Source organism: Musa acuminata, chromosome BXJ1-3 (assembly GCF_036884655.1).
Source record: "Musa acuminata AAA Group cultivar baxijiao chromosome BXJ1-3, Cavendish_Baxijiao_AAA, whole genome shotgun sequence".
Taxonomy (NCBI): domain Eukaryota; kingdom Viridiplantae; phylum Streptophyta; class Magnoliopsida; order Zingiberales; family Musaceae; genus Musa; species Musa acuminata.
In genome coordinates, this window is record NC_088329.1 from 39769696 (window position 1) to 39793623 (window position 23928).

At 38.8% G+C, this 23928-nt stretch overlaps 5 protein-coding genes across 7 annotated transcripts; 1 reads left to right on the top strand and 4 right to left on the bottom strand.

Moving 5' to 3' along the window:
• On the bottom strand, positions 1 to 4805 carry LOC135629465 (uncharacterized). 2 transcript variants are annotated; one of them, XM_065136860.1, is made up of 12 exons: positions 4419 to 4799; positions 3767 to 3831; positions 3384 to 3462; positions 3238 to 3256; positions 2882 to 3001; positions 2291 to 2360; positions 1917 to 1960; positions 1745 to 1786; positions 1493 to 1552; positions 1285 to 1352; positions 333 to 390; positions 1 to 254 (listed from the first exon to the last, which is right to left on the bottom strand). In XM_065136860.1, exons 1-12 carry the CDS (start codon positions 4694 to 4696, stop codon positions 165 to 167), a joined length of 993 nt encoding a protein of 330 aa, XP_064992932.1. In that variant the 5' UTR covers positions 4697 to 4799; the 3' UTR covers positions 1 to 164. The 2 variants fall into 2 exon arrangements, with proteins under 2 accessions (XP_064992932.1, XP_064992940.1); XM_065136868.1 differs by lacking the exon at positions 2882 to 3001 and having other exon boundaries at positions 4419 to 4805.
• Positions 4806 to 5236: 431 nt separating this feature from the next.
• On the top strand, positions 5237 to 8550 carry LOC103979085 (probable calcium-binding protein CML48). The gene is made up of 5 exons (XM_009395112.3): positions 5237 to 5644; positions 5851 to 5897; positions 7355 to 7527; positions 7613 to 7631; positions 8159 to 8550. The coding sequence occupies exons 1-5, from the start codon at positions 5278 to 5280 to the stop codon at positions 8261 to 8263; spliced, it is 711 nt and encodes a 236-aa protein (XP_009393387.2). The 5' UTR covers positions 5237 to 5277; the 3' UTR covers positions 8264 to 8550.
• Positions 8551 to 10829: 2279 nt separating this feature from the next.
• LOC135629479 (acidic endochitinase-like) lies at positions 10830 to 12062 on the bottom strand. Its single transcript, XM_065136901.1, has one exon. The coding sequence runs from the start codon at positions 11883 to 11885 to the stop codon at positions 10986 to 10988; it is 900 nt and encodes a 299-aa protein (XP_064992973.1). The 5' UTR covers positions 11886 to 12062; the 3' UTR covers positions 10830 to 10985.
• Positions 12063 to 12607: 545 nt separating this feature from the next.
• On the bottom strand, positions 12608 to 15354 carry LOC135629482 (uncharacterized). Its single transcript, XM_065136914.1, has 3 exons — positions 14727 to 15354; positions 13094 to 13315; positions 12608 to 13008 (listed from the first exon to the last, which is right to left on the bottom strand). Exons 1-3 carry the CDS (start codon positions 14931 to 14933, stop codon positions 12784 to 12786), a joined length of 654 nt encoding a protein of 217 aa, XP_064992986.1. The 5' UTR covers positions 14934 to 15354; the 3' UTR covers positions 12608 to 12783.
• Positions 15355 to 15535: 181 nt separating this feature from the next.
• On the bottom strand, positions 15536 to 20998 carry LOC135629488 (large ribosomal subunit protein uL1-like). Of its 2 annotated transcripts, none has more exons than XM_065136925.1 (6): positions 20872 to 20998; positions 20689 to 20726; positions 17859 to 18078; positions 17068 to 17233; positions 16166 to 16371; positions 15536 to 15757 (listed from the first exon to the last, which is right to left on the bottom strand). In XM_065136925.1, the coding sequence occupies exons 2-6, from the start codon at positions 20691 to 20693 to the stop codon at positions 15704 to 15706; spliced, it is 651 nt and encodes a 216-aa protein (XP_064992997.1). In that variant the 5' UTR covers positions 20694 to 20726; positions 20872 to 20998; the 3' UTR covers positions 15536 to 15703. The 2 variants fall into 2 exon arrangements, with proteins under 2 accessions (XP_064992997.1, XP_064993004.1); XM_065136932.1 differs by having other exon boundaries at positions 20689 to 20781; positions 20872 to 20919.
• Between the last annotated feature and the right edge of the window lie 2930 nt (positions 20999 to 23928).

Genomic DNA, 23928 nt, shown 5'->3' on the forward strand with positions numbered 1-23928 from the left:
TACAAATATTCAATCAGCCATTACTCTGCTGCTTATGTTTTTATTATAATAATACATGAAAGGAGGAAGCTTGATAGCATTAGAGAACAGCATTCATGTAAGATTCAAACCAACAACATGAAACAGGAATAAGGGACACCATATAACCAAGAACCCATAGAATCTTACAGGGCGTAGGTTGTTCGGAGGTAATCTATAATTTCTGCACTTTCGAACATATTCACTCCAGTATTAGGATCCTCCAAATAAGGCACCTGTCCAAAGAAATATACACAGATAAGCTGAACTACAATGAAGAATTTAGATCGCTAAGGAGAGAGGACTTGAAGAACCTGAAAGCGTCCAACTCTCTTGTACAACTCCTGCCTCTTTGGGCTACCCCGCGCGGTGCTGCAAAACCAGCCTTTTTGTCAGAAGCAATAGTTATTAAAGGACAAAATGTGGAATTAGGTAGCTGATGATTCCCCAGATTGAAGTATCATGCTTTCATCTGTTTAGCACCTTCATAAAGAGATGAGACTGATTGAGTAATATACTTTTCTTAAAACACCACATCTATGCGAAGGATCTCCTATGCTAGTGATAGCATATGGCATCTACTTTTTACCGATAACATGCGAGACTAGATGGCAGTAAGATGCTGAATGAAGAATAAACAATCAAAGAGTTGAAAAATCAATTGTATAAGAAGTCAGCCTCTCTTGCTATTGAAACTTCGAAATGTCAAGTAATCCACCATTTGTTTGGATTCTAGTGTTGGAAAATGTGATGAAACTTGATATTTGCTTGTCAGAGCACATCTTATTTACTAATGCTAGCAGTAACTGGAACCATGCAAGTCAAATTCTTTACAATATGGATCCATCTCAAGCTCTTAGATGACACAAACTAAAATAGAATTCAGCTTTCCAAAGTGACAAGTAATGGAAACAAGCAAGCACAACTTTATGCAAGTCAAATTCTTTACAACACTGATCCATCTCAAGCTCTTAGATGACACAAACTAAAATAGAATTCAGCTTTTCAAAGTGACAAGTAATGGAAACAAGCAAGCACAACTTTAAAGGACTTTTATTCAACACAATAGGACTTTAGCTGAATGACAAACATAAATAAAATGACATATGCAGTCAAATTTTGCATATACACTTCTACTTTTCCTTTGTGTGTGTTTGCGTCTGTGGAGTAATTCTAACTCAACAAGAACATGTGGGGTAATTCTATCTCAACAAGAACATGAGCAATGCATTAAATGTTCTAGTAACAAAAGTATGAAAACTGCACCTGCGGAATATGTGGGGTAATTCTAACTCAACTAGAACCTCACGCACAATTTTACAGAAGGGGGAACCCTGCAAAAGTAACACTTTTTAAAACTTCAATCTTAATACTGACATCTAGAAAATAACAAAAGAAATGTCAATCATATTTAGGACTCTGGTAATCAGTGGACTAGTAAATATAAGTATCAGTGCTATATTTGAGATCTGACCTCATATGCCCATATTTCAAGGGGCATAGGTGGGGTTTTCGAAGGAGAATAAGAAGAACCCTGTACAAAGAAATAGGTGAAGAATATTAATGATGTTGCCTTGACAAACTTAAGCCATTTACAAGCAACTGAGTCATATGAGATCACTCTTTTCATGATAGGTTCGAACTTTCTATACAGTTGCAATATTTTGAGGCATCCTAAATCAGAGCACGAGAAAAATATACACGGCAATCAATTTAAAATTTTCACCTTCCCCATGCGACCAATCATTGCAAATCCTTCAGTTAAAGTCTAGAAAAGCACAAGCAGTCAGTAGTTTCGCTACAGAACGAGCCTGTAACAATTATCTTAAAAAAATGTCAACAAAGTGAAAGTGCAATAATCCAAATACTATTGAGATTCATTTGACTTGAAAGCTTACAGTTAATAAACCAAGTGACAACATCAAAGGAGTGGTTCCATCACCTAACAAGTTAAGAGAAAATATTAGGTCAAAAGGGTATATACAAAGGAGAGTCACAATAAGTTAACAACTTTCTAACTAAAAAATAATGGGTGAAAATAAACATTAAAAAGCTAAGGTAATATTTTTCTATTTATAAGGTAAGATAGCTGTTTATTGGAACAATAATGTCTTAGAGACAACTAACATGGAATAAGTTGTTGTATCCTCAAATTTAATATGGATGGAAATAAAATACTATAAACATACTGACTAAAAAACTTTGGGTGAGAAAAAAATGATGAAAAATATAGAAATTCAAAGAACTTAAGAGAAGTAAAAAACATTTGTACCATATTTCTGAACCAGGTACTTTATTATGTCATCTGATTCATACATAGCGACACCTGTGTTTGGATCCACCTGCAATAAAATTCACATCCTTCAATACCATGGACAATCACAAAAGAGAAGGAACTTGGCTACACTATAATGGTAGTAAGAGGACCTAGAAAGAGAGAGCCCAACAAGGAACAATTTGAAGAAGTTTCAGTAGGCATTAAAAGATATGAAACAGATAGTGTTATACAGACAAAAGTCTATTATTTTGACTTATGCAGAAAAAGTTCCATATAGCCAAATTTACATCATAGAACACCACGTTCATCTGTTTGTTGTGGTGGAAATGATTAAAAAGCTGCCATGTAATACTAATACATTGGGTTTTGCCAATTATTTGTTTAATTAACAAAGCAAATCAGTGAAGCTAAAATATGATCCAACACAAGATTTGAATGAAGATATGGAAGACAAAAATTGTGCAAGAATGACAAAATGAGTTAGCATCGACTTTGTACTTCATTAACTTGCAAGGATACCAGGAAATATGCCTCAATATTCTTAATCTAGAGTAGGGAAATGAGACTTAATGAATGTCATCAGACCATATAGGGGAATTGCTGCTTGCCACCCATCTGCAAAACTTTGGGACGGAAGTTTGGACCATTCCTTGGACAAGGATAGTACAAAATATCAAGATCCAGTATGCTGACAATTTCCCTTACCTACAGTGATCTAGAATTAGAACAACATCAGAAAATTTTAAAGAAAATGGATACAACTGAACAGAAGATAATATAATAAGACAATGGAGTGTGATCTATAAAATTGTGAAGCATCTAAATAATTGCACTTCGCCATGTCATATGGGAAGTACTCAATCTTAAAGTCTGGAGGTGGGGAAGCCTCCATATTTGACTGCTTAGGACTTCTAATTTCTGATGTATGAAAATATTATTACCTTCCGGCAGAATGGACAGCTGAAGTTTATTCATGGCCCATCACAGTCCAAGCATGAAGAAAACAAGTATGCATAATTAGACATAGTATCAGAGAGTTTGTTTCATTACATAAAAAAACCTAGAAATGGCACGATGCTAGAAGTACCCTTCAAATTCATAAATCTCAATAGGCTTCTCTGGACGAGCCTGGGCACCCAAGTTTGATGTCTCTTTGAATGTCAAACCTGTTAACATCCATCAAAGGTGATTTATAGTGCCACACATCACTTCTCTGAACTTACTAAATTCGGAAAATGATGACATCCAAAATTTATTGCATAACACTAGAATAGTCAATAAGAAGAGCAAACAGGTTTTTTCAATAATAACATTATTTCTCACTCACAACATTCGGTGTAATAGTTAATAAGAGGCAGATATAGTTTTGATGATTGATGATTTTGATCCAAAACCGACTTAGATCACCTAATCACTTAGCATGGTTGATATCGAAAATGTGACATACACTTCACCAAACATTAACCTTACCTGCAATTTTCAGAGCATACTCGCCTGGTGGGATTTTGTCTTCAGAAACCAAGGATACAGAATATCTGTAATGATTCACAAAAAGAATGACTATCAAAGACTCTTTATGGTCTATTCTTTCAAGAACGAAATCAACCATCTGCAAGTAGGACAGATCTTTCAGACCAATTTAATATGTTTTCTCAATCAATCAAGTTAAGGAAGTCTGGCCTTCTGAAATTAACAAGAAGTCTTATAATTATCCTAAAAAATGGTCTAAATGAGCAAATTATGGAATTATTTGCAACAATTTAATATGTTTTCTCAATCAATCAAGTTAAAGAAGTCTGGCCTTCTGAAATTAACAAGAAGTCTTATAATTATCCTAAAAAATGGTCTAAATGAGCAAATTATGGAATCATTTGCAACAACTTCAGCTCTCTAAACAATTCGATCCATCAGGATATACCCTAAAAAACAGAGGGGTAAAAGCTCCATCCACTATGATCATCCATATAGCTAGCCGTCTTCAAGCATTGGAAGAAGTTCGAATGTCTCGTCAAATCACAAGAAAGATACAGGATATACACCTAATCCAAGTATGCTATCTTATTTGATCCAATAAACCAAAAATAGATAGGTAGGGAGGGAAGGAGAGAGGGAGAGCCCGAACCCTAGAACAAAAACTCCAGTGCCGAGGCGGAAGGGAAGGGCAAGAGACGCCCCGAGGATGTCAAGAAACTTATCCGGACGCACAGAGAACCGCTTAGGCTCCGGCGGCTTGAATCCGGGCGGAGGGGAAATCTTGGGGGACGGCGAGCGCTCACCCTCAATTTCCACGGTTTCCCGGATCTCCGCGGAGACCCCGGTCCGCCGTCTGATGGATTTGCCCCCGGGCGGCGAAGGAAGCCGGAAGGCCGACGGTGGAACGGAGCGGAGAAGTCCTGCCATGGGCTGCTCCCTCCGGGCGCTGGATAGGGAACGGAAGAGGGTTTGGTAGCTAGCGGTTTACAGTGGCGCGAACGCGAACGAAGGGATTAGGAGCGAGAGGGAGAGGGAGAGAGAGAGAGAGCGTGATCGTGGTCGTGACTCGTGCTCAACTATTTGGGCCAAATCGTACGGCCCATTTACTAATTGGGCCGTTTACGTATGAGGTTTTTGCTACGTCATAAAGGCCTAACATGACGACTACAAGGCAACGTGTCAAAAATATGAGGCGGCAAGTGACACGTGCTTCACGTCCCGGCGGCAGACCCACCGTCCGCGTGGCTGAGTCCCTCACGCCTCATCCTCCTCCCTCGAACCATCTCGAGTTGTACTTGGCACGATCCTCTCCAAGCGCTGTGACATAGAATTTGTTGTCTTTGGCGGTTCGTGGAGCCTACGTCAAGATTAAACGGTTTGGATGTGAGTTTTGGACGGTTGCCGTTCTCTGATTTTAAAGTGGGATTGAAGAAGATCCCCCATTCAAATCCTACAAGAACGTTGCCAACTCGATCCAATCTCCAATCTTTACCATTCGCTCTGATTTCATGGCGAACTACGGCGGATATCCGGCGCCAAACTACGCGCCGTCGGCGCCGCCGATGCCGGACTCCTACTCCGCAGGCCGCCCTCCGACGGAGGGGTACGCCCACCCGCCTCCGCCGCCCTCCTATAGCTACCCTTACCCATCTCCGTGGGCCAGCGGCGCTGGTGGAGCCGGCGGTAGCTACTTCCCGCCCGGCACACCTCCCGAGGTCATCCGGAGCTTCCAGGCCGTCGACCGGGACCAGAGCGGCTTCATCGAGGAATCCGAGCTCCAGGCAGCGCTCTCGTCGGCGTACCACAAGTTCAGCATCAGAACGGTCCGGCTGCTCATGTTCCTCTTCAAGAACCCCAGCAACCCTTCCAAGATGGGTGAGTTCTTTGATTCTCTTCTAGTCCGACAAAAGTTTGCCTTTTTGACCCGGAAAGTTGTAGGATTGCGCACATGGTGAGTTAACTGCACGAAGACACCCTCAACTCAAGTGACTTTGAATCTTTGAATTGAAGAAATTGTTTTCAGTCATTTCTGGTCTTTAATTTCTGAAGTAATTTTCTAATGCTCCATGATTTATTTGCAGGACCTGTCGAATTTGCTGCCCTTTGGGGTTGTCTCGGGCAATGGCAGGTAATCGCCGTCTTCTTGTGATTTCCCCCATACTTTGAAACGGTTATGTACTAAAGTTCTACCGCAAGAAGAGTTTATGACTCGGATTTGGTTGATTTCACTAGCTAATGTAGAGATCAGATTTGATTGGAAATATTTAGAATTAGGCAATCCATGACCCTAGCAGCTGTAGGACTATGTAGTGCCCATGATGACTCTTTAGAGTTAGGAATGGAAGTTATAGGAAAACAATTGCTCGGGACAGCGATCACAAGGTCATAATTATTTATGTAATTTTTTTTTGTTTTTGTAGTTGAAAACCTAATATTTTTACCTATTTTTGTCCCTTATGTTGACAAATAAGCTCTAGGTCTTTCTCAACACATGAAACAGAGGGAAACCTTAGTATGAGACGACTGAACATAGTTATATTTGCTCAAATTAGTTTATAAAAATTCTGCAATCTTCATTTAGTGGAGTCCATCATAAATGATGAATTATTTGCTCATAAAGAATCTTTAAGGCCGATCAGAATAATGATTTTGACTGAAACAGACAAGACTACAGCAGCTATTAGGTACAGAAAGTTTCTAGTTACTAGGTATAGAAAGTTTTCCACAATCCAAGGTGATTGATATGGGAGGACTGAGGGAAGGTAAACTAGATAAGGGATAGAATTTTAGCTCCTCAAACCCATAAAATGTGCAAGAGAAACTAGTTCTTCTCAGTCTTTAAATCACTTGTCATAGTTTGGATGTCTAGATGGAAAAAAAAAGAAAAAGAGAAGAAACTAGTTTGTATTACTCCATTTCCTTTGGTCTGCCCTTTTGACTTTGCTACTGATGACTACCGACTTCCACTTCATGCTTCTTCATGAGAACTTTTTCTTGTTCAGTTACATTATGCTAAGTGATGAGTTCACCACTGATTTGGGGAGCATTGAATCTAGGGGTTTGTTGCTTCTGATTTACTTGATGTGTATAACTGTATATTAATAGTGTTGCTCATGAACAAATCTTATGCTGAGAAGGTCAATGTGCCTTTACATTATACCTATATGAAATCTATGTTGGCTTACCTGGATCAACCTCATCTATACCAGACATAATGCTTCTAAGTGCCAGGTCTCCACGACTTACATAGCCTACTTTATGTAAGTCGAACCCATTGATTGCCTTTTGGGTATGCAAAATGCGAGTAGAATATATTTTGTATCCACAGACGTTGGCATAATCAAATGTGCCCAGCCTACGTATGCTAGTTTTTATTTGGAATGAGTCTGCTTCTAACTGTCTCACATGCTCATTGGAGGTATGAGAATCATGTTAGATTATATACCAGAGCTTGAGTGTCTTTTTATTTACAATAACTGATTCTTGCATATGTTTTTTGCCCTGGAATTGTGTATACAATAATAATTACTTGAAACAATATGTGTGGAAATGATAGTGAGAATGTGGAGTTTTCTTTGCTTCTAGGCCATCTTCTATAGGTTTGATCGAGATCGTAGTGGAAAAATTGACTCGGTGGAACTAAAAGATGCACTCATTAGCCTTGGATATGCAGTTCCGCCTTCTGTTATCCAAGTTCTGATATCCAATTACACAGATGTCTACGGCAGGGGTGCACTTAACTTTGACAACTTTGTAGAGTGAGTGCTTGTTTCTAGTGTGATGTGTCCTCATTTATGCATGTGATGACTTGTCACTAATCTACTTAAGTCGTTGTCTTTGCAGGTGTGGGATGATTGTGAAGGTATGTAAAGCAAACTATCTATGAAGTTTTTTTATTGCTTTGAGATAACTTAACAGAAAGCATTATTGGCCTTTAATTTACTATCTTCTGTTATGTAATAGTTAGAGGTTTATTATCATTTTGACTTATCAGCACTCTGATTTTTGGTTCAGACATTTAAATTAAGATTTTTATATAGAAAAGCTGTTGGAAGCCTGATTAGAGGAATTTTGCTTAATGAGCTTCAGTCATTGAACGTTTTACTATATTAGCCACAAATAATTTGCTAGTCCTTTTGTGCTTGCACCATGCCAGCAATTTCCATCAAATAGCGATGACGTTGCTTTGGTCGATGAAATGCTAATCCTTGTTCTTTTGCTGCATCGGCCAACTAAAATGGTTTTCAGGTTCACTAAGTTGATTTAATGTGCATGCTTTTTGAACTGGTTTTCTCTTTGCTATGTTTATAACATCTTAAGATGATGTTTCTTTTTGTGCGTACTAGCCAGCCACCAAAGATTTTGACTCTTTCTTGAACGAATTCTCAGGGATTAACAGAAAAATTCAAGGAAAGAGACACTCGGTACACAGGATCTGCAACATTTTCCTATGATGATTTCCTGTTGATGATCATACCATTCATCGTCCCGTAGACCAGTCAGTGCTCCTTTTTTACTTTGTATTTGTTGTCTCTCATGTTCTTTCTTTCTGTTCGTTTTTTTGGATGGATGTATGCAACAAATTCTATCTGTATGCGATGGAGAATTTCCTATGTGCAAGTCGAGATTCATGCGAATGATTTCTTCGAGTTTGCTGGTGTGAAAGGATTCCTTCCTTGTAAGTTCTTGTATGCGTTTGATGATTCTAGGAGTCAGCTGATCCTGAGGACTGTAATCTGGCGCATTTGTACTAATCAAACTCTCTTGTTCTTTTTGGTGAATGGTAGAATGTTTCCGAAAACCAAGTTATTTCGATTGGTTTATCTATAGAAGTTTCACATTAGGTTTTCTGAAAGATCATGGCATGGACAACTTTTGTTTTGCTGCAGATAGTGTGAGTTAGCTTTCAATAATTCCTCGTGTTGTATGATTGGGGAAAACAATGAGAGACCAACAAGGTATACTCAGAAGGTTTGGAATATAAAGAGAGGTAGTGATAGCAACATCCAACCTCAACCAAACAATTAATAGATAAATGTTGAACTAAATGCTGCATAGATAAATGTTTGGATTATTTTTAATAAAAATTGTTGATTATCAAAAATGTATATTATTGGGATCGATACATATAAATTTGTTTGGGAAGTTTAATGATGAAAAAGAAGATACGTTAGCTCATTGTTTTGTATAAATACATCGTCTGTCTAAGAAATTTTGCTTGTTGATAGTGTTCATTTAGTTTGCCTGTATAAGGCCTACCATTTAATATTTGTTTCTACATCTATAATAGCAGTATTTTCATCAGTATTCTTTCTTTTAGTAAAGGTTCTGATCATAAATATCAAAAGATTGAATTAAATAGAGCAGAAAGAGCATTTTGGAGAATTTTTGGATTGAAGACCAGATGAAATGCAGAGGTAAATATATGTTACTTTTGGGATAATCATTCAATTAAAATATTTATTGTCTGTTGTCTTCCTTGCTAAGATAGTGTTGATACTGCTATATTCTAATCGATCAGGCAAAAGGTATCCAAGGGAAATGTATGCAGATTTATATCCCTCTGACGTGATAGAGAATCTGTCATCAAATGGTAATAGATTATGATTTTAATATACTAATCTTTTTGTATCTTTGATCATATCAATCATTCCATAAATTCAAGGACAGTCAAATCTAATTTAATCTGTATAAATGTACAATGTAGTTTGTAGATCACAAAATATAAAAAAGTTATTATTTATTATAATCCATTATGGAATCACAACATTTTCTTTTTGTCACTACTTCTCCATGTAATTCCTGGAACACTAGCCGTCACCACTCCTTATCTGCTCTAGTCGATGAACACCAGCTATCATCGTCGTCTCAGCTTGGCATCTTACTATATGTCGAACTACCAAAAAAGATTCATTAATATCAAAGCAGCTTCCTTTACTCATGGTTTTCCTCTTTTCATTGCGAGAATTTCAACTGGTAGGGTCAATTTAGTTTCACATCGGTTGAGGAGTGGGAGAGCTGTGAGAATTCCAACTGATATGGTCAATTTAGTTTCACAACGGTTGAGGAGTGGGGGAGCCAAAGGCTTATAAGGCAGTCGTGCCTCATTTACCCTCAAAGGATCCTTTGGGAGATCTGTGGTTCCAAAAAGGTAAAACCGTGTGGGTTCGATCATACTCATCCAAAACGGACAATCCCTCACACCCCCAAGGTGCACCGAGACAGACCAAATTGTTTTGTAGCATCGCTGCTCCACCTTATTGATCTAATCAATCTCCTCTAGTAATTGTCTCCTAATGCAATACATAATTGGTCTCAAGCAAATATCATCATATCACCGGAATTTATCTATCCATTCTAACTATGGTGACAATAAGGATATCATCACCGGTGATGATAATGATTTTCTATCACTTATAAGTTCTATGATACTTAATTCACATGCGATCACATTTAAACTCCATGATATTTTATGGGTACCTCATAAAAAAAATAATTTCAATTTTTTAAATAAAATAATATTTTCATCGAATTCTTCTCTAACTCGTTTTTTGTAAGGAATTTAAATATAATGATATCTTTTAGTCCGAGACAAGAATAAAAATAACATCTATGAGTGGCAGAACCAATCCCTCTTATCTCTACTATTGCCTTAATTAATATATATACTATCATCTTGGTCATCTATCGTCCTCCATTGAACAATAATTAATCTCTCGTTACTCATTGTAACGCATGCCTCAGTAATAAAAATTATAGATTATCTTTTAAATTTTTTTTTATTTCTTGTTTCAAACAATTTAAAATTATTTATACGGTCCAACTTCGACCACTTCAATAATTTCATATCTTATGTTATGCCAAATGGACATCAAGCTGAAGCCATGATTGCAGAATAAATGATCATTACGGCTTAAACATAACAGTCAAAGTGACTTGACGATAAAAGATCTAAGAAAGGTGGAAGAAGAATGATGAAGATCAAAATCTTGATCGATCCAAGCACCATATTCCCAATCACAAAAGCGTCAAAGCTAATAATCAACACTAAAAGATGAGGTAAACGGACAATAAAAGGATACAACAGATATCCAAAGTATCATAACATTACGCAATACCTTCACATGGATGCTTGTATAGGATGTGATATAGAGAGACACACACACGCAACATAGATAGATAGGTAGGTGGTGAGTGACACACAAGTCACTGCGCATCACACGAAGTGCTTAACCTTTGAGCTATACCCAGTGAGTTCATCGTAGTACTTGGACCACAGCATGATGCCTCCGTACTTGTCGGACCTCTTCACGATCGGCAGTACGTGCGATATGAGCTCCTCAGCCGGAATGAAGCCACTACCGGCTGCCTGAGGAGCAGCAGGAAGCCCAAGGAAGACCTTCGTTGCATGGATGGCGGTCCATTGCTTCCATGCGTCCGCCATGTTTTTGGTGTTGCCGGAGCTGTACTGGCACTGTGGGTTGTTGTAGAACTGAACCCACACGAAGTCGAAGAGGCCGGTCGTGAGGGCTTCGCCGATCCATGCGTCGGGGAAAGGGCACTGCGGTGCTGCACTCAGGTACACCTTCTTGCCTCTGTTGCTGTAGGCCTTGAGGAACCCGGCGAGCTCGTCCCAGTGCTTGTCGGTGCCGCCCTCGATGTCGAAGTCGACGCCGTCCAGGACGACGTCCCCGAGCGGCCGAGGGGACGACGAGGAGCCGCCGAGGAAGTTGTTCCAGATGTAGGCGGCGACCCGCCTGGCGTCCTCGCGGGAGGAGAGGTAATAGCTCCCGACGCCGCCGCCGATGGAGAGCAGCACCTTGATGCCGGCGCGCTGGCAGGCGGCGATGTCCCGGCTCAGCCCGGTGCAGCCGTTGGAGTAGGGGTCGCAGTGGCCGGCGAGGTTGATCATGGGAGTCTGACCGTTGCCGAAGGTGGGGAGGAAGGCGATGTTGACGAACTTGTAGTTCCCGGAGGCGCAGGTCTCGGCCAGGGTTGCCTCGTTGCCGTTCTGCCCCCAGTAGATGGCGATGCTTCCGGCGTGGAGACTTCCGACGAAGGCGAGCATGGAGCAAGCGAGGAGAAGTGGTGTGGCCGGTGATCGGATCGCCGCCATGAGGCTACAAACGAAAGCTTCGGTGGCTGTGTGTTGTACAACGCAGGTTGGCTCGGCGGCTTTAAATGGGCCGATGGCTGGTGGTGTGTGCGCTTGTGGATCATCGACGGTAGTGTCTTTTGGTGTGGTTTGTCGGCAAAATAGCCTCCAATGAGACTTCAGCTGATAAATGATTAGTAGTATTGGTGACATTACAGATGACTTTGGTGCTTCCTATATGAATACAAGTATATACATATAGAGACAATAAACAACAACGCATGGAAACAAAGAACAAGATAAGAAGCACCATTGTTTTTTGGTAAGGTTGGGTGGGAGATTCATCCTGAAGCTTGCTAATAAGAAAATATGAGAGTGATTCATTAACCTAAATTTAAGCATTTTAAATCGTGATGATTTGTATTCATCCAAATAGGGTGGATGAAGCACACAAGCAAGAGCAAAGTAATCAAAATCCAAGGTAATTGGAGACAAACCTGTATACAGCATCAAACAATAATCCAAGATAGTAATACCAATAGATAATCTTACAAAAAGTGTTTATTAAATGAAATAAGGTCCTATGGGAATTGATCTTACACTCAATCTATGGGAACTTTGTTTTATTATCCTTGTAGATAGAGAGATTATCTTCATGCTTCACATCAGGAATTAACTAGACTCTTCTTTGTGTGATAGGGTTCCTTTGAAGGGGAAAAATAATGAACCTTACACTGGCAATATGCAGGATAAACATTTAGAATTAGTGCCTGCCATCAATTGCACAAGCAGACACAAAAGTATCTGGAAGTCATGTTAAGAGCTGCTTGAATGTTTTTGGCCATCAAATAAGCATCCACTGATGACAATATAAACTTACACCGAATAGAAAACAACAAAATGAGGGGCCAACAAAGTCTTAGTCCATTCCCCATTTCTTTATCACTCTCTCTTTAGCAGATAATTGAGTCTGATGTATTTTAACCTCATTGGATACAGGTCCAGGCTGAGACCCAAGTGCAAAAGTTTTCCTCGACAAGCAAGATGATACGAAAGTGAGCCAGTTCCTCGTTCCTCGCAACACAAACAGCAATGAATTGAAGACGACTGCAAACATTACATTACCTTTTGCTACCAGGAGATACTGTGAACAGAATATATGTATTAGCATGGATAAAAGGAAAAAAAAAAAAAACAACCAAAGCACCAAAAGGCATCTGATTACTGACCAGGGAGACAATACCAACAATAGTCAGGATAGCTTGTTGTGCCTCCTCCCAGAAATTTTCTCCACCAAACCACCCAAACCAGCCGCCACCTCCAAACCAGCCTCCACGACCTGATGCACCTCCGCCACCCTTTTCCTCCCTCTTCTCAATTTCTTTACTCCATTTTTCAAACTCGGTCTTCTTCTCACCAAGAGCACTTTCTAGTGCTTTTCTAGCTTGCTCCTGCACCCGAAACAGGAAGTAAACTGACTTTGAAGCCACCAAGATATGAGGTAATGGTCCTCGATAATAGAATATTTTAGCATGTCAATAAATCAAGGAGAAATTTATATGTTGATGTTGGAAATCATAAACTGCTAGACATCTAATATGGCCAAAGTAGGTAAAGGCTTCATATATCATGGAAATGCAGAGAGCTTACTGCTCATTTCAAATTTCAATTAATAAGTACATTACAGAGCAGAGATTCTCCTTTAGTGCTAGGTAGGCAAACTCCAAGCATTACCTTAGATATAACAAATCACATTCTGTCTCCTCCTAAAGTGTAGAGGGCCGCGATAGACTGAAGAGAACATTTTGACAATCATCCTGAGAATAAGGAAGAAGATATCTACAATAGCTGAACCACACTAAATTCCATTGAATGGGAGATTAAGCTCTTTGATATCTAGTAAAAAGAAGGGTATCTTTTGAAATGTAAACAAGATGCCTTGCTGGTCACTTCACAAAGTATTTCATCACTAGCCGAAGATTGCATGTGCTGGTTGCTAAAATTCAAGTTACTTGCAAGACATGTCTGCAAATGTGCTTGCAACTGCATCTTTGTCCTTACAAGTGTCAACATAATTCTTAATCTAAAGAAAAAAAATCAATACATACTACTGAATAAAAAAGCATCACAAAATACAAATATAGTGATAGAATAATCATATACCATTAGAAAAAGCATAAATTACGTTTCGGTGACTCACCAATGGTCAACGAATGGGACCCAAACTACAAATTCTTAATATGAGAAGCCAGACTTCATAACGAGATCTGGAATTAAGCAAGATTTTCTAACATCACTAGATCTACCATACCACCATACATGTGATACTTCTCCCGTGTATAACAATAAATACAAAGTGCAGAAGTAGAACTTCTATCTGTTATTGGTGCCAACTCTGATCCTTTTAGAGCGTGTGCAATTATCTAATGTATATTTATCATTAAGTTTTATGTGAATTATAATAATGTAATGTAACAAGAAATTTGGCAGCAAAGTATGTAAGGGAATTTTGAGAACTCATATTTGCTCTGCTATAAGAACTATATCCTCTAATCATTCCCATAGCGAGGAACACTAAACCAGGCGGTAATAGTAGACCAATTGAGCATATTAGACTTCTGAACATTTTAGTGTTGTCGTTCTCCTAATTTTAGACTTGTTATCAGGCCTAATTGAAGACAATTCTTCAATCTACTATGTCAAGCCATATAACGCTAGAAAAGCGAAACACGAAGCATGTCATAGCATTCATCGATCCTTCAATGGACGAATCAAACACACCGAAAGGCCAACAGGAAGCCCACTAACTGTCAGAACATAGAAGAAAGTATCCAGCTTTAGAAAGAGCTTAAGGCTAAAGACCTGTTTACGGTTGTCCGCGAAGAGACAGGTGTGACGACCGTCGCACCTCAGTTCCCTCAGCAGCGCCGCCCACCGGGGGTTAGGGCTTCCGAGGAGCGCGTCCCGGGAGCTGTAGACACGAGGAGGAGACGACGACCACCGCTTAGTCGATGAGCAGGAAAGGGTAGAATTGTGCGGCGGCGTCGATATCTGGAGCACCTGCAACATCGCCGCCCCCGACCGCCCTCGAGCAGGGATGAAGCTTCCGTAGAGTTCTGTATAAAAAAAGACGTATGTAAGGGGAAATTGGAAGAAAAGAGTTAGGTATCGGACTTGCGGCAGATCAAATCTAATCGGACGGCAGAGGGGGGCCGTTGGATTCGCTGCTTTCAGAACTTTGGGTGCGCCGGTCTCCAGCTCACGTCGTTCGGCACGTGCCCGTCAAACAGCGTTTCCCTGTATTTCCACGGACCGGAGAACAGGGTTCACCCTTCTCGCGCATTGCGGATCCCACAAGTAGCATGTGACGGGGCCCACCATGGATGGGCGGAGTTTGGTGGCTTCTGGTATGGACGGTCACGCGCCCGTCAAAAAGGCATACTTTTCCCGTCTTTCCTCAGACGGGGAACTGGGTTCCACCGCCGGCCCCATCGCGGACCCAACAAACCAAGGTACTCTGGAGGAGCGGGACCCATCACCCACGCAATGTAGGAAATGACGTTCCCTAGCTCCGGTAAGTCGCTGGCAAGAGTGCCGTGTTATCTTAGGGCTTTTGCTTGCGTCCCAGATTACGATGGCAAATCAACGAAATGAAGTGATCAAACAGGGAATTGAAGTCAAAACATGATACTGTAAGTCAAACAAGAATGTCTCACAGTAGAAGACACTGCTTAATAAACAAATAGTTCGATTGGAGACTCAATAGAAGACAGTTCTGTAATGGCTTTGGTACCCTCAGATCTTTCCATACTTGCTTCATAGACAAAATTCTAGCGCAATTAGAATACTCTGTATGGCTTCCCCATTGTGCTCTTCAGGTACAAGCACCTCACCTGCAAGAAAAATCTTTAAGAGTTAGAACTGAAACACATGATGAACTAGATTGACTCAATACTTGAACATTGCGGATATCGACTACGTATCAATGCCTTCACAAGTAAACAAGGATTTCTTGAGTTTTAATTTACAGTAAAAAAGAGTTGGAACACAAACTAAAAACCAAAGCTGGTCATTTAGCAAGACCACAAAAGAAACATGACGGTGATGAGTAAGGTATATCACTTTCAATGCTCTGAAATCTAGACATCTATTTACTTAAATGGAATGCAGGGGTGACATTAACCACAGCATGGACAATGATATGACTTGATTAATTCTAAGGCAATTTAAAAATGAAAGATATGAAACATAAATGATTGACTAATATGAATTAAGTAAAACAAGGATGACAAATAACCCACGTTTTGCCAGTTCTTCTTCAGCAAAGACACAAGGAAATTGACACTGAGTTGCACGTTCTGAAAGATCTGCTTCTCCTCCATTGCACAGTTGCCCACTGCTACTCCCATGCAAAGAACCTTTTTGAGTTGAAACTTCACCATGGCCTTTGTCTCGTTAACTTTTGCCTCCAAAGATTCTTGGTGGGTAACCAATGTGGGAAATTTCCCTGCATGTGAAAATTACAATTCAAAGGCATTGCTAAAGTATAAAAATATCAGAAAAGAAAGACCTCGTACAAGATCTACATGCAACTTGATTGATCTAAAGGGTAAGCACTGAACACAACAAAATTTACAGACAAGCAAACAAATACACATGCACAGACTATAAAAAATGAACTGCAAGATTTCAAGTTCAACATGATAGGAACTGAACTCCACCTTAGCAGTTAGGGTGTTTCATTAATCAGTGTGTCACAATAAAACAATCTGTCAATTTTCATGAACCTCCTACCGATGATTATCATCGTGTTAGTTTAGTTTTAGCTCTCCTTGGTGAGGCTGCATAGATCATACCTTGCGATCAGCTCGAACAAAATACCAAACAAAACAATATAACACAGCATTTATATGATTATAATAATCCAGTAATTGATTTCTCTCACAACATTTTTTTATCTTAGTTTTATATGGCAGTAAGAAGTTGCTAGTTAACTCATGAAATTGGCCACTAACAGATTACCATTATATGACTAATGTTAAATGTGAGGCTAAAATTCATTTCCTCAAACAAGAATACAATGAAAAACACAGAAAATATAATAACTAAAACTTTGGTAAGATTTTTCATAATGCCATACAAAAATAGCTGCACTCTCACGGTCATTGTATATGCAATATGAGTTAAAAGAAATAGTGCTTGCCTGCCTTGTTAAGACCAGGGCCAAGGAGACGAGGAATCTGCTTGATAATAGCTTCTGATGCCAGGAAAGCATGATATTTCTTAGCAAGTTTTTTTACCAACTTCTTATTTTTGTTCATCTTTTTCAAACTCTCAACGTCCATATAATCCAATCCTATCTTCTCTGCCTGAAGTGACAACAGCAAGCATTAGTACAATATTATGCAATCAGATGCGCATGAATCAGAACCAGACAAACATCATAACTGCTATCATAAAGTGAACATAATCAAGTAATAAAAATTCACAAGGGAACTCGTTTATTTCATGCATAAGTGGTATTTCTTTAATTGCTGAGAAACCATAGATAATTTATAATATGATCCTCTGATACTATCATCATGTAGTTTGTACTGATTAGTTGGAGGAACTCACAAAGCCACAATTAAATAGTAGATAAATATTCAACTCACATGAATGCACAGCACATATACATTCAATATGACACTCGTAGATCTGATAATCCAGGTAACGCTAGCTGCCACCTAGAAGACCAACATTAAGAAATACATGGTTGACCACATAGATAGTGGAACATGGTCTTCAGGTGATTAAATTTATGATGAACTGAGAATTACTTAAATAGTCTGCACATAAGAGCAGAAATAACATGATATGATGCAAATCAGTCAATTGACAATTAATTTAAACACCAAAACTCTCATGGATCATGCAATCGACAAAAAAGCCCTCTAAATAATTCCTATGACAAATAGATCTAAAAGCATAACATTAAATTTTGATATGCTTTACCTCCTCAACATGTTGAGCATCACCAAGCATGCACACTTTCATTTTTGGGCGAGGAATATGAGGTAGCTTCACAGATCCGCTGAATCGTTTGTCCTTTTGAGGATCATAATTTTTCAGCCCAATTTGTAACTCAACAGTTTCTGTAAATTTGCGCTTCTTCTCCCGAGAATCGCCAACAACCTGGGAAATAGCTTCCCTCAAGACATCACTCTGTAGCTTGCTGTGATGGTAATAAAAATGTGTTCAACATGATAACCACATGAAACAAAGATACAAAATTGTTTTACTGTAAGTTAATAAGTACATAAACAAAAAATGGTGATTCAAAAACATATCTGCAAATTGAGGATAGAATTCCAAAAACCTAAATGTAACGAACAAATTGCATATTTTATGAACCTGAAATATCAGGTGAAAGCGAACTAATATAGAATTGCATGCCACATGGCAATCTTACATAAATCTGAATCCTGAAGAAACAATTGCAGCATCAAACTACAAGGGTCGTAAGCTAAAACTGAAATACTAAATTAAATATAAAGGAAACAGAATCTAAAATGACTAAATAGCAAAACCTCTAATCAAGGACAAATAAAATTCCAACACAAAAGTCTTCTCCTCCAATCAGAATTACCGATCGATTGATTAATATGAACATAAAATATTAAATATAAAGTGTTAATAACACATTCACTTTTATCATTATTAGCTTGCATAATGCTCGATTTATAAACACATCTGAAGAATTGTCCAATGTCTAGAAAAAGGCACAATCATGCAGGAATCTTTTTGATATGGTCTATAACATACTCATGTGGTTTATATACATATACCACAAATATAAAAAATAAGAAAGTCTTGATTAAGCCTGTTCTAAGCTCCATACTTTGCATAACCTTAGTGTTACTTGGATGTCTGAAGGTATAATGTCTAAAGATTGAACAAATTATGAACACTTCTTTTGTTGGCAGAGAATGCCAACACTCTAAGACCTTCATTTGATTGCTTAGGGGACAAAAGAGATCAAGTTCAATGATAATGCTAGTTTAGGCATGGTGCATCTCAAAATGTTTAGATATAGTGTGCAAGAGAGTAAACATGAAATATCTTAATCAGTATAACAACTTATGAAACAATTGTTGTATCCTTGGCTTATACCTAAATCTTGGAATTGTAGCTGGAGTTTGCATCTATTTGTTAGGAATATTGGTAATGACAACGAAACTAATATTATTTCTGACAGTTGAATATTCAACACACCTCTTGTCAAGCAACCGACTTTTTCAATCGATAATTTTGATACTTTTCATCTCAAGGTTAACTCTCTTTTCAAAGATGATAGTTGAGTTTCTTGGTTGCTATTGGAAAATGTATAGTTTGAGACAGTTCAAATTATTAACGTTACTGAGGTTGCACAAATTCCCTTGTGATGACCAGTGGCTTTGGAAAGATAATATTGTGGGCAAAGCTACAGCTAAGGCTGCCTATAAATATTTTAGAATGCAGACCCAGCAAGAAGTTTCTAATAGGAAAGACTAGAAGGCTATGTAGCAGATCCCTGTTGGGCCAAGAGTACAAAACTTTAGGTGTGCATTAAAAAAATTACATACTGCTGATAGGTTGAACAGGATAGACATCACTATTGGAATAGATTGCCCCTTATGTAACCCAAATATGGAGTCGGTTGACCTTTGCTCAAAAAACCTTGCCATATGTTAGCAACTAGTTTAAATTGGAGCTTCCAATATAAGGACACTACACAAGGAGGCATATGGGGATTGGCTCAAGGAGGGAAATGACATTACACAAGGTATGATCTTGAGAGCAGCCACAACAAATCAGTTGTGGATGATAAGTAAAACTCGAAACAAGAAGGTTTTCAGAGATAAAAATCCATATGTTAAGCGGTTCTGGCACAAATTCTTGCTGTCACTAGTTTTTATGCTAGTGTAACCAATGTTGAATGAAGAAATTTATGCAATGTCATTAGATTCAGTCGCAAAACCACCACGGAAGTGGTGTAAAGTCAATACTGATGGGTCTTTTTTGTCCAATATGGGAATCTAGGCTTTCTCATTAGGGATCCTGATGGGAAGTGTGTGATGACAGGGCAAAAGATTGTACAGATACAGTCTGCAATACAGTTTAACACTCCGACAATTAAGGATAGTTTGCTTCAAGTGCGGAGAAGGGCCTTTAGGTAAGTTCAACTGGAAACTGATTCCGGCACTACTTGCGTGATCTTCACGGATAGAAAGGCACCTCTTTGGAAGACATGAATGCCGTGTCTGACATCTCACACATTGCCAAAAATTTTGAAGTGTTTATTGGTAATCACTGTTATAGGGAGTATAACCAGGTAGCAAATTGGGTTGCTACCCAAGGCGAGGATTACTGAACTCCATTTTTTTTGTGGTGCGAGAATTTCCCACAAGAGCTTCTCAAGTTTGTGAATAATGACCTCAATGGGTTGTTTCTTAGATTGGTTTGATCTTAGTTTTTGTTAATGTAATTTTACTTTTGGCAATAAAAAGATGGTGCAAGCAATAAACTACACCCAAAAAGAACAAATATTTTAATTGTTTACACATCTTGATGAGCGCAACATAAAATTGACATGCAGATGATTGATTACAAAACGATACAAAACATAACAAAATAAATTAGATAATTTATATAACTGGCAAGATTACCTACCGCATCAAGCAATACGATATCGATCCAAAATAAAAGGAAAAGTAACCAAAACAAAAGAAAATTGATATAGGCAGGTCGAGCACGAACTCAACAACGACATCCAGGAAGAAAGCATAATGGTCACTTGTAATACCTCATTGTTCAGATAAGTATCTCGTCCCTCCTTCAAACCTTAAAGAACAAAACAAGAATGTTATGAGCGTAGGGATTTGGAGCGAAGATTATACTGCATGTTCATCAAAGTCCGAGACTGAGTTAGAGAGAACAGCAATCCCCCGAAGAGGGCTGACTTAGGGATTTGGAGGAGTGAGCTCACCGAGAACTCCGCGAGGCGGCGACGGCGGCGGCGGCAGCAGCAAGAGGACGGGTGAGCCAAAGCACTACTGCTTCGAGTTATAGGAATCAGTCTTGCTTCTTGAACCCTAGAATGACCAACGTTCCACGTTTTATCGTTGGATTCGAATCCTACGGCTTTTATTCATCTTCCATGAATTGGAAGTCTTTTGGGTTTGGCCCGTTTGCATTAGTTGGGCTACAACATTGGTTGGATTGAACCGATCCGGTCTGGTCCGCTTCCGACTGATATCTACTGCAACCCAAGTTTCTCACAGAACCGCTTCGGTAGACCAATTTCCGAACCAATTGTTTCCGGAATACTAAACTGGAGATTTATGTCTCATATATAGTTTTGATTCCAAGGCCATGAAGCTAATAGCTTTGTAATTGAACTCCGTTGTGCCATAAAATTTTAGCTTCTTTAGAACATGGCAATAGCTGTTTCCTGATTACTCTTTTGAAGCAACGGAAGGTATATGTGAAATTGCCTAAGAGGGAATCTTTTCTTCTTCTATGCACTCTGCGTTTATTCTCTGTTAGTTTCTGCTGTAGTTATTCTTAACTGGGGTTTTAGCTCATAGAAATTTTGGCATGAGCAAGGTTTGGTTGGTGCTATATCCAATCTCCATCCGCGTACAAGTAGTTTGTGATCTTCTCGTAGACAAATGCTTACAAACACCTTGCTTCTGTACCTTTTCTTTAGTATGGCATGGCATGGCTGAACAATGCAAGACACCCTGACAACTACCTGAAGATTATAATAGGTTTCTCCTGGTTGACCTAAAAGCTTGATTCTTAGTCTGGAACTGGAAAACTTAGTCCTTAACTTTAAAATAATAGAAACAAATTATATAAGTAGCAGAACTGGATTGAGTTCATAATATAGCATCTCAACAATAGCTGGTCTTTTTTTTACTTAAGAGATTGATCAATTCAATTACGTATGTTTCGAGGTTGGTGGTTGGAGCTAAGATCATGCCTGCAATTACTGGAGAGGTATCATTGTAGATTCTGGTTTGTCCTACATTGTGTTCTTAAATGGTTCTCCATGAGCAATTCCAGTGGCATCCTTCAGCACATTTATGGTTAATATGGATACTTTTTGAAGTTGCAAATATTATAGATATTTCTATCATTGACAAACATTTATGGACCCCCTTCCACCCTTTGATATGTCATAGACACTCTCCTAAAGATATAAAAAATAATAATGAATGTTCTTCCGATTTAAAAATCTATGAGGATATATGTCAAAAGTTGCATGTGTGTATATATGTTTGATAGTATTTAAAAATCTATCATGATAGATTTAAAAATCTGTCATGATATTTTCAATTTTGAGGGGCATAAAATATTGTATATTTTTAATTGTATGCATGAAATTGTCCTTCTTCCACTTTGTTGTTTACTTGTTGAATATATTTTTATGCTTGGATGGACAATTTGTTTAATGCTTTCAGACTTTTGTATGCTTTCATTTAGTTGGAGACATGCTACAGATGTCTGTGCAGGCATTCTTTCTTTTCCAAGCAACAGATGAAAACTGGGGCAAACTTGTTGCACACAGCACTGCATGAATTTTCTAAGACAATTAGGAAAAGGACACCAACCAAATTATCCTCTCCCATGGGATGCTTGAAAATTAATGGAGTACTTAAATTCCCTACATCCATGCCAAATTCAACTCAGACGTCACAAGCACTGTTGAGCATAATGATAGCTGAAGAATCTGCTATCATCTCCCAGTCTTGGAAGTATAGTTGTTTCACTATTTCTGATTAAGATGGAGAAATGTCATGCTCCTCAGGTTGTTGAAAATTTTCACCAATTTTGGTGGTGACTTCTTCTGTTCCTTCCAGTACATGGCTATGGACTCAATGACAATGCAAAAGATGAAGAGACATTATCTTTTTGGCTATCTGCTGGTGTTTGTACTGACAGGAATGCACTAGTCCTCAATCCATAACAAGCAAATTGAGAAAGGAAAGAAGAAACAGCACTGAATTAGTGTTCTTCTCTGATCAAGAGGTTGCATGGTTCATGGCTATTTGGTTAACAAGTCATGTTGATTCTGCAACGTGAGGTGCAGAAAGTGTGGTATGGCTCCATTTTGTAACCTTCCAGTTTGATAAGAAAGAAGAGAAACCCAACAAGTCCTTAAGTGCCATCAGCCCTTTCAAATGGATGCGATTATTTTATATTTAAAAGTCAATTATTGCTTTCATTTCTAATGTCTGGAAGGAATCACCGATTGCGATTTCTGGGAAATAATCAGATTATATTGGTTCAGAATCTAATGAAGGTTGACATTCTACTGCATTTTCTATGGGAACAAGAATGTTATTCTAACGTTGGTGCTTAAAAATTCTCGTCTGATGGATTACTTAATCCATTGCTTTCCTGCTGATGCCCATGACAACTTTCTTTCAGAAAGCAAGGAATAACTGCTCCTAATGTAATGGTATATCAAATGACTGGGAAATGCAACCAACATTGATAGTTGACTTCCACCTTGAATGAAAATGGCTAGTCTCTTTTTAAGCAGAAGGGTTGGTCACTATTCCATACAGGCTAATGATTGTCCATGTGGAAGATATATCAGATCCACATCCCATACTTGGTGTAGAAAAGAGCCCCATGTAGCAGCAGAACAATGCAGAACTTCACTGTAACCCTTCCAAATGTGCCCATCAGTAAACAACCTTGTTTTCATGATGAAGGGACCATCTCAAGCAATTCCATTACAGTGGCAGGATTATTGAGAGAAGCTGGTTTTCTTATGGCTGATTATGTTAGTGTTTGGTATGGTTTGGGTTGCCATGGATACATGTTCAATGTGTGCTTATGAAGAGGCATTTTTTTGTCAAAGTAAACTCACCTCTTTAAAGTATATAACAGAGAATGGGATAAAACTTTCATGAATATTTTTTTATTGTACTGAGCCTTGTCTGTTTCCTAATCAATGAAGGTTGGTTGAGCACTTCATATTTCTGAAGAGCCAATGAGATAGCACAGTTGGTTACAAGGACTGGAGTTG

What these genes read in the sequence shown, in the direction of transcription:
- LOC135629465 (XM_065136860.1), bottom strand. Translation starts at nt 4,696, where the DNA reads ATGGCAGGACTTCTCCGCTCCGTTCCACCGTCGGCCTTCCGGCTTCCT. An exon ending in ACTGGAGTTTTTGTTCTAGG is followed by an intron (nt 3,832 to 4,418) that starts GTTCGGGCTCTC and finishes GAATCATTACAG; the next exon opens with ATATTCTGTATCCTTGGTTT. An exon ending in GTATGCTCTGAAAATTGCAG is followed by an intron (nt 3,463 to 3,766) that starts GTAAGGTTAATG and finishes GGATGTTAACAG; the next exon opens with GTTTGACATTCAAAGAGACA.
- LOC135629482 (XM_065136914.1), bottom strand. Translation starts at nt 14,933, where the DNA reads ATGTTGCAGGTGCTCCAGATATCGACGCCGCCGCACAATTCTACCCTT. An exon ending in TCGCGGACAACCGTAAACAG is followed by an intron (nt 13,316 to 14,726) that starts GTCTTTAGCCTT and finishes TTTCGGGTGCAG; the next exon opens with GAGCAAGCTAGAAAAGCACT. An exon ending in TTGTTGGTATTGTCTCCCTG is followed by an intron (nt 13,009 to 13,093) that starts GTCAGTAATCAG and finishes TTCTGTTCACAG; the next exon opens with TATCTCCTGGTAGCAAAAGG.
- LOC135629488 (XM_065136925.1), bottom strand. An exon ending in CCCTGGTCTTAACAAGGCAG is followed by an intron (nt 16,372 to 17,067) that starts GCAAGCACTATT and finishes TTTCACATGCAG; the next exon opens with GGAAATTTCCCACATTGGTT. An exon ending in TGAAGAAGAACTGGCAAAAC is followed by an intron (nt 15,758 to 16,165) that starts GTGGGTTATTTG and finishes TTTTTCTTGCAG; the next exon opens with GTGAGGTGCTTGTACCTGAA.
- LOC135629479 (XM_065136901.1), bottom strand. Translation starts at nt 11,885, where the DNA reads ATGGCGGCGATCCGATCACCGGCCACACCACTTCTCCTCGCTTGCTCC.
- LOC103979085 (XM_009395112.3), top strand. Translation starts at nt 5,278, where the DNA reads ATGGCGAACTACGGCGGATATCCGGCGCCAAACTACGCGCCGTCGGCG. An exon ending in CAGCAACCCTTCCAAGATGG is followed by an intron (nt 5,645 to 5,850) that starts GTGAGTTCTTTG and finishes ATTTATTTGCAG; the next exon opens with GACCTGTCGAATTTGCTGCC. An exon ending in GTTGTCTCGGGCAATGGCAG is followed by an intron (nt 5,898 to 7,354) that starts GTAATCGCCGTC and finishes CTTTGCTTCTAG; the next exon opens with GCCATCTTCTATAGGTTTGA.